This window comes from Centruroides sculpturatus, unplaced genomic scaffold (genome assembly GCF_000671375.1).
Source record: "Centruroides sculpturatus isolate CEXI.00-Female unplaced genomic scaffold, Cexi_2.0 scaffold964, whole genome shotgun sequence".
In the NCBI taxonomy this organism is placed as follows: Eukaryota; Metazoa; Arthropoda; class Arachnida; order Scorpiones; family Buthidae; genus Centruroides; species Centruroides sculpturatus.
The window spans coordinates 122,383-131,561 of record NW_019385230.1 but is presented as its reverse complement, the minus strand read 5'-3'; the positions used below and the strand labels follow the sequence as shown (position 1 = coordinate 131,561).

Sequence of the window (9,179 nt, the reverse complement as noted above, 5' to 3'; positions counted from 1 at the left end):
AAAAAAATGACTAGAATCACAATGGAACTGAAAAAAGAGATTGTTGAGAAATATGAAGGTGGCACGCGTGTTCGAGATTTAACAAGATTTAACTGTTGCATTCAGTATTCTGAGAATGACGACATCGACAATCGTGAAAAATAAAGACATTATTAAATTTGCTAACGTTGCGAAAGGGGTTAAATCAATTTCTAAACAGAGATCGAAGACATTAGATCATGTCGAGAAATTGCTTTTGCTTTGGATAACTGAAAAACAGTGTGCTGGCGACAGCGTATCGGAAGAAATTATTTGCGAGAAAGTTAAAAGGATACATGCTGATCTCATGAAAAATCAAGCAGAAACTAGCAAGGAAAGGGAGGTGTTTAAAGCCAGCCATTTTTTTTACATGAGAATGGATTAATTATTTTACATTACTTCTTATGGAAAAGGTTGGTTTGGTATACGTCCTATTTGGTATAAGTCCAAACACCAGGAACGGATTAAGGTTCTATACCGAGGTTCCACTGTATATTTAAATAATTAGCAGTAAAATTATGATTAAGAACAATTGCTTTAGTTTTTTACAAAATCAAAACAAAACAATTCTTATTTAGTATAAATATTCAGAATATCAACACAGATTTGGTGAGAAAATTAAAGAATAAAATTAATATTAGAGATACAACATATACATAAACACAGCTTTAGTATAAAATACATAAGAAATGAATATAAATGCCAATTAAAACATAAATATGTTTAATTATTTTAAAAGTTTTAAGAGTTTATAAATAAATTAAAAATAAAAAACTACTTAAAAACCCCCATAAATTAATTAAAAAGAGACATCAGTAAAAAAAAAAATACTGTAATTAAGTTTATATTTTGACAAGTTGCATTAGAACTTTTTAAGATGTGATTTAGAAAAGTATACTTTTTTAAACATCTTATAAAAATGTCTAAATTTTGATTTGGGGAAGTTTTATTTTCATCATCTTATACTGCTGAAGGATTTTCAAACTAACATGTAAAAAATAAATATGGAATAATTTATTTATATTTCTTTAAAGTCATTTTTAGAATTGTTGTCTAAAATCAATCTGTTTAAATCTATATGATGAAAGTTGTTTCTAGAAGCTTTTTAAATTTAAAATGTAAATCAAATAAGTTGTTCATATTAAACTTTAAAATTTCAAAAAACAAATTTAAATTTTAGGAAAATACGGTATATATAACTAAACATATTTATTATATAAAAACACAAAGAAATATTACTCAATTCAGTTATTACAACACAAATGTAATTTTATTACTATTAACTTAATAATATTACTTTGAATTGAGTAATTTAAAATCATTAATAAAATTAAGAGATTTAGCAGTTAAATAAAATGGAACAGTATAAGAATTACAATCAATTTTCCACATCATATAATTTTAATAAATCTTACTTGATGTTCTAAAATTATTTTCTTTTTTATAGTCATGTGAGGAGAAATTAAACTGATCTTCTTTTTCTGTTGAACCAAACGACATTGATATGTTGCATAGATACCCACAGCACTAATGAAAATTGAAATTACAACTGATACGATAATCCATATTGATGTATAACTAATATTTCCAGATAGATCATTGTAATGTGCATTATCCATTTCATTTTCAGCTATATTAACAACAAAATAAACAATGAGTTATAAGTAAAATATAACCATACATACACATGCATAATCATATGTATAATATCAGGTAACAAAAATAATTTCATTTTTTCAAATATGGAAAAATAGCTATATTTTTTTTATTTAAAATAATTAGAAACAAAAATATTCCTAATATTTTCTTGTCCTACTGGCACTCCTCACTGCCTTTCTACATTTATCCCTGCAATTATTGAACAAATTCCTGTCCAGCATAAAAACACTTTTGAAAATAACTTCAAGTTGACATTCTTTCATCAATTTCCAATTATTTTTTTAATTTTTTGTTAACAGAAAGATTACTTTAAATTAAATTTTGGTCGGGAGGAATTATATTTGTTTTGAATAAATTGGCACATAAATAAAGAACTCTTACAGGTAGGTAAGAAAGAAAAAAAAAAAAAAAAAAGAAAACCACATTTGATTAAATATTGTCAACTTAATTTGCATGCAGAAATAAATACTTAACTGTAAAGATATTTATATGAAAAAATGTCACATACCAAGAAATTTTCTAAGTTACAATAATAAATTTTACATAAATAAATTTATTTGCTCTTTCATTTCTCCTATTTATTTCTTATTTAACAATAATTTTTTCAGCAAATATTTTGCTGTATACAGCTAGTTGTTCAGATTTATCCAACTTATTTGTGTGTTCATATCAATTTCATGTTTTTTTTTTTGTGTAGAAATTAGCCTTGCATATCAAGCCCTGCGTTTCTTTATGCAGTGCTCGAGAAGCGCTTTACAGCAAACACACTGAAACTGGTTTCTAATTGGACAACACTGCTCATGACATCATTTCGCTACACTCTTGCTTCATAAAGAAATACGGCCAAGATAAGTTGTCATAATTATTTAAAACAAAGTTGTTGTCAGGAAAAATTAATAGATTAAGATTAATCACTTAACATTTTACTTGTAAAAAAATAGCATGTTTAAATAATTTTAACTGAAAAATGAAAGACTTACGGGAAAGAACTTCCAACCAAACATTCCGGTAACTACTTCCTAAAGTATTAGTAGCTATGCAAGTATACCATCCTGCATCATCATATGTAACATTTTCAATTATTAACACATTAGGATTGGGCACAGTATTATTCTGAAATTTTAACAAACATATAAAATCTTATATTATTTTTGGATTCAAAATTTATCTATCTCACTTACCATTTATTTCCAGATAGCAAAAATATAATAAAACAATTATTTAATCTTTTATTGCAAGATTTAATTTTTTGATTTCATATGATTAAAAAGTGCATATATTGAATTATAAAATGTTTAGTCATAACCAATAAGCAATGTTAATTTACAAGTTCAAGAAAAGAATAATAATCTATGTTTTTGATTTTTGTATTATCAATATGCAATTTTTATTCAATAATGAAGATTTTTTCACTTTGCTAAAATAAATTTACTCAAATCAAAATTATTACATAACTCCAATAAAATATAAAAATTTTACCCGTAATATTTTCACATAAGGCATTCCATCATCATCCCAGGTGCCATTAATACTGTAACGCTTTACCCACATCACAAATGGATGAAATCCACTTATAAAAAGACATTGAAATTTAACTGTTTCACCCAAATAAGCAGTTTTATTGGATGGATAATTTTCTTTAAAAATGGGTTTATGTGGAACAATTTCTGTAATTAAAAAGTCATTTGAATGAATATAATTATTCAAAATGAACATAATCAACAACTAGTATATTTAAAAGTAACTTAAAAATATGTAAAATTGAAAATAAATGTTAAAAACTTCAATGCATTTAAATAACTTTTCATAATGAAAAAAAATTTTTCAACGAGATCTGAAAAGTAATTATGTTCTATATACATATTTAAATATATGAATTTATATGTAATATTAAAGAAGTCTGTCTCTGATTGTTTTTGTGGCATGTTTCCCCAAGTTTTTTGAAAATATCTTAGTATTAATAAGCAGTAAAACTCACACAGTGAGTTTTACTGCTTATTAATATTAGTTGGCATGAACAACATACTAATCTATATCTTAGTATGTTCCATCATTCAACTTTCAAAGCAATGACTAGTTAAGCTTTGTTCTTAGAGCAATCTCTTCATGCACACATACATAATTCAATTTGTCCCAGATATTCCCTATAGGTCAGGATTCCAAACTGGTCAGCCTAATTTTCAATGTGTATGTTCTCAAAACCAATCTAACAACTTGATATGGTGTGTTGTCCTGGTGATAAATAAAGGCCTCTCCCAAAGAGTTAGAACAACATTTGTATTGCATAATTGTCAGGACATCTAGGTATAGTCTAACATTAACCTTTGTTCAAAATGACTAATAGGCTTAAGCCAAATCATTATGTTGTTTCTGTTAAACTTAATTATTAGAACATTACTTATCTTCTGCATCTGTCACGTGCAGAAATGACCCTCAGACTGCAAATTCATGATTATGAGTCATCTATCCAAAACATAAACTAATGGAAAAATATGGTGTACAATTGGTATATGGTTCAAGATCAACACTTCACACATGATGCTAATCAGCATGTGTCATTAGTTGTATGATTAACCTCTTATGGACAGCTGCACATCCATAGTAGCCCTGATCACACAGCATTTTGTGCATTTTATAGTTGCACACATTAGTTCCAATAGTCTACATAAGTTGAGTGACTAGAGAAATTGCTTGAGTGCTTAAGGAAACTATATTAAATATTTAAGAAAACTAATAATTTTTATTTTGTCGGGATGGAAAAATCGTCTGGCACTCAGTTTTCCCGCTTTTTTATGAACAACCGTTGTCGCCATAGAAATGGCGATCAGACCATTTTGAAGACTCGACCGCTCATTGGTTAAAAGACATCAGACCATCGGCGGACGTCTTATAGAGCTGGTAAATGCTGATTGGTGGACTCCAATTCTGTTTCAATCCTATAAAAGCATTGAAGTTCTGGCGGGAAGATCAGTTTGCTTCGGACATAGGAAGTGAACTCACGCTGACCTGAGTTCGCCTAAGCTGTTGTAGAAGATTGCTTCATCTTGTTGTATTGTTGTGGACTTTGAATTTGTGCGTCGCAAGGTGCTTTTCCGACGGACCTGTTGCAGTGGATGATTACCTTGAACTTTGTTAATATCTAATGTTTGTAATTCTTATATGTGAACTTTAATTGTAACTGTACATACGTTTATTTTCAATATACATTAAGTTTTTAAATTTAACTGACTCTGAAGTATATTTGAACTTGACTTATTTATTTGAGAAATGCTGGTATTCCAATTCCAACAAATACATTAAAGTAAAATAAACATGTAATGTAGTTAAATCGTTATTAATCTTATTTATAAAACACCAATAAAGAATTGCAGAGTTCTACAGTCCTTTAAAGAAATCTCTGTAATGTTCTGTTAGCTTCAGAGTTTACTGGATCATTTCTTGACAGATTCAGTCCTTTTCACTTTATATTTGCATATCATATCATTTAGTCATTCATTTTACTTACAGAAAAGTACAGAATGCACTCCCAGTTTTTCAAGGTATTGCTGGCATTAATATCAAAGATTGTATACAGTACACAATAAATAAAAGTATGTAGAAAAACAATGAATGAAATACAAAATCAAAATATATAAATGTACAAAAACATAAATACATACAGGGAAGCAGAATACAATAGTCATATACAAAGTGCATGTCACTTCAGCAAAAAAAAGTTTGCCAAGGAGAAAAATTAACTTTTGAAACATGGCCTTTGGAACATTATCAAGGATCATTCAATATGCACTTTCACCAAGGATACAAAAGAAAAACAATAGCTAGACTTAATCAATCTATGGCCAATGATGCTTTCCACAAAGTTGATGATGTTTCTTTGTTTCCAACAGTACCTACATTCAAACTTACTATGATTATCAAAATTATACTTTTAAATAAAAATTTCTCCTACATGTCATTCTATGGGTTAGAGGGGCAATTGACCTCATTGTTACAACAACTATTTTGTATACACACTATTCAATTACAGAAGCAAGACCTAGGATCATTGGTCCCCTTTATCCTATGAATTAGTAGAACTTTTAATGCAAAATTTAGAGCATAAGATATTCCTTGTTTCCATAATATACCCAGCATTATATACCTCATTTATGCAAATGACATGCTCATAGCATAGGAACTTGTGATAAGTAATGCTTTTGTTTGTAAGCTCAATAGTATTTATCTCTCCATCAAATTTAGCAGCTGAAACTAAAACTACATAAAATCATCTTTTTAGATTTATCTATTTTTTGTAGTGTCAGTAGCTTGGCATACGACATATACTCAAGTTTAATGCCTTATCTATCATCATCTGTGTAACTTTCCAACTGCTAAAATACAAGAATATGGCTATAATTCACAGAGCATACCCTCTTGACATTTTTTTCAAAACTGTTACAGAAGGAGTTAGATATTATGGCTACAATAGTTTAGCAAGTTTAGTTATATATATAATAAAGCCTGCAATTTCCTTCTTTGCTTACACTAAATATACTATTCTATGTCTATCCCTTACATCACACAAATTTCTTTAAAACTTGTTACACTGTTTAAAAAATATAAAGGTACTTACTACTAATTGCCCCCATTAATTACTTTAAAGAGATTAGTAATCATGCACGGGACACCTCATCACACTTTGGAACATCCAGCAATCCCCACCTGTCTCCTACCCATAACTATATCCTTTACTATATTGATGTTGCTATAATGCAGATTAAAAAACAAATCAGTGAACAACACATCACTATCAATAACACTAACATGAATATTGAGCTAACAAAATACAGTTTGAAAGATGGTTTTATCCCACATTTGGATGTTGCTTTACTTAGGAGTATACCTGACCCAGAAAGTTTTCATATAGGAAACCTTACTGATTAGACAGTTAACAATCATACCATGCTTCCACTTGAGTTTTGGCTGGCCTTAAATGATTTAATATGTAAATTTTGTTTTAGCACTTTTAACTATATAAATATAGCAAATTTTAAAGTGTTTTTATTACATTTTTCTTTCTGGTTAGATATTTGATACAATCCGAATATATCAAATAAAGTTTTAGAAACTTTATTTGATACATACGGATTGTATCAAATAAAGTTTTTAAAACTTTATTTGATACAATCCATATTTGGATTTGATCTGTCTGTAATGTATCTGTCATTCTACAATGTGCTCTTGAGGAAAACATTTTTATAAATGTTGAAAATATTACAGCTTTAAATCTATTTTTTCATATATTGAACAACACATCACTATCAATAACACTAACGTGAATATTTTATTACGGGTATTTAACAGTGGGTTATCTTCTAAACAAACTGTACAAAGTACAATCACAATAAAAGAACGCATACAGAAGCATATGTACAAGATGGCTTAGTAAGCTGAGGAAGAAAGCAATAGGCTTTATGAGGTACAATGACATCCAAAGAGGATCAGCAGTGGCAGTAGCATCAGGTCAAATGAGGTGCATTGATCCTTTACAAGCAAGTCTTTATTAGCCATTAAGGGTTGAATATGTATCCTGTGAGTTAATAAAATCACTATATCAATGAGAATCAGGTTGCTGAAATAACAGATATGGAATAACTGCTTATATGGAACCCTATCATCAATATGCACTGGTGTTCTAACTCTCTTGATCAATCATTTTCTATTTCTATTCAAGGTATGGCCTCATCACAGTTCTATGAGTCTATAGTAAGATTTATGACAAGCTCATTCACTATCAACAAAGTGTATCTGGATATTACCAACAGTGCAGCATATAATATTGCAATTGATGGAATCAAAAACATCATTTATAATTATTAAATTTAATTTTAACTGCCATATATAAAATCTCACCAAAATAATTCAAATTTATATTTAATATATTACCTTGAACTTCTAATGTATATGTGAAGTTAATACTTCCTAAAGCATTTGAAACAATGCAGGTATAATTTCCAGCATCAGATGACATTAAATTATCCATTTGCATTGACCATTTCTTGTATGTTACCTAAAAAAAATACACATTATTCTTTAATTAAAATTTGTAATAAATATGAAAAAGTTTAAAAATTATCAGAATACTGCTTTTACGAATCATAGTTTTGTTACAAAATTATTGGCAGTTTATTTAGTTATTTACAGATTTGGCAACATATTCACCTTATTGTTTAACTTTCTAGTCACAGGTCTATTATTTTTTACCCATACTAGCTTAGGTGGAGGATTTCCAGCAGCTTGACATTTCAAGGTAACAGAACTTGCAGCAGGTTTCACTATTAGCTGAATCATTCTTTGATGAACAAAATAAGGAGCTAAAATCAAAATATTACTATGTTTATAAATTTAATTAATAAATTATATTTTCTAGTATTGGACAAAGTAAATAAATATAGTATTTCAAATTTATATACAGTCGACCCCCCCTATAATTACGATTCCTATAAAACTACGAAAAAATATACGTATTTTGGAAATGTTGAGTCGGATTAGTGTAGAATCGATTAATTTTATGGAAGAAAACCTTTCAATCAGCCGTAGTCCGTAAACTTGACACGTGTCGGGCTGTGATTGGAACGACTNTTATACTTTCCCAATAGAAGGAAAGTCTGAAAATACCATTTTTAGCTTGAGTTACTTCCTCTTTTATAGCTGTGTATTTGTAAATTGTTTTCAACACACTTGATATTTTAATTACTTTTAACATTTGTAAAATTAACATTTATTTATATAGCATTAATATATAATTTCAGAGATTATTTAAGATAAAATAAGATATAACAAATAAAATGAATTCTATATAACCTATAAAATGAATTTCAAAGGATGTATATTATGTGTTAGATATGAAATAATTCATTATTTCAAAATGATTTGAATGCCAATAATCATTTTCTAATTCTTCCATTTGAATTTGTTATGAATGATACAAAATTTAGTGTTAATAAAAAATATTTTAAGGAAATTCCACTTTCATCAAGTCTGAGATTCTAGAACAAGTTTTACAATTATAAAAACACAAATATAAATACAGTGGAACCTCAGTATACGTCTGCTTTAGAATACGTCCTGTTTGGACGAAACAAATTTTGCTCGGTAAACGACTTTTGTTCAGTACACGACTTAATTCAATTATACGCGCCATCTATGAACAAGTAGAACTATCGGTGTACTACACTAGACTAGACATTCACGGTGCTACGGTTTATAACTTTGTTAAATTTCTTCTGATTTTAATTTGTAAGTAACATTTTATTTTTATTAATCATGAATTGCAAAAGGGCAACAGAAAAATAAAAAATGACTAGAATCACAATGGAACTGAAAAAAGAGATTGTTGAGAAATATGAAGGTGGCACGCGTGTTCGAGATTTAACGAGATTTAACTGTTGCATTCCGTATTCCGAGAACGACGATATCGACAATCGTGAAAAATAAAGACATTATTAAATTTGCTAACGTTG

The 9,179-nt window shown here is 28.4% G+C and overlaps 1 protein-coding gene and 1 long non-coding RNA gene across 2 annotated transcripts in view; one reads left to right on the top strand and one right to left on the bottom strand.

The window, feature by feature from the left end:
- The window catches only part of LOC111636467, an 86,095-nt gene that overhangs the window by 34,234 nt on the left and 42,682 nt on the right, over window positions 1-9,179 (top strand). The gene's annotated exons all lie outside the window — the stretch shown is intronic.
- LOC111636465 (fibroblast growth factor receptor 3-like) overlaps window positions 1-9,179 on the bottom strand; it is a 48,183-nt gene that overhangs the window by 28,029 nt on the left and 10,975 nt on the right. The window contains exons 3-7 of the mRNA XM_023381725.1: window positions 7,879-8,030; window positions 7,603-7,726; window positions 3,157-3,344; window positions 2,658-2,790; window positions 1,434-1,648 (exon numbers count right to left, since the gene is read on the bottom strand). Coding sequence (XP_023237493.1) covers window positions 1,434-1,648; window positions 2,658-2,790; window positions 3,157-3,344; window positions 7,603-7,726; window positions 7,879-8,030 — 812 coding nt within the window. The remainder of the gene's footprint in view (window positions 1-1,433; window positions 1,649-2,657; window positions 2,791-3,156; window positions 3,345-7,602; window positions 7,727-7,878; window positions 8,031-9,179) is intronic.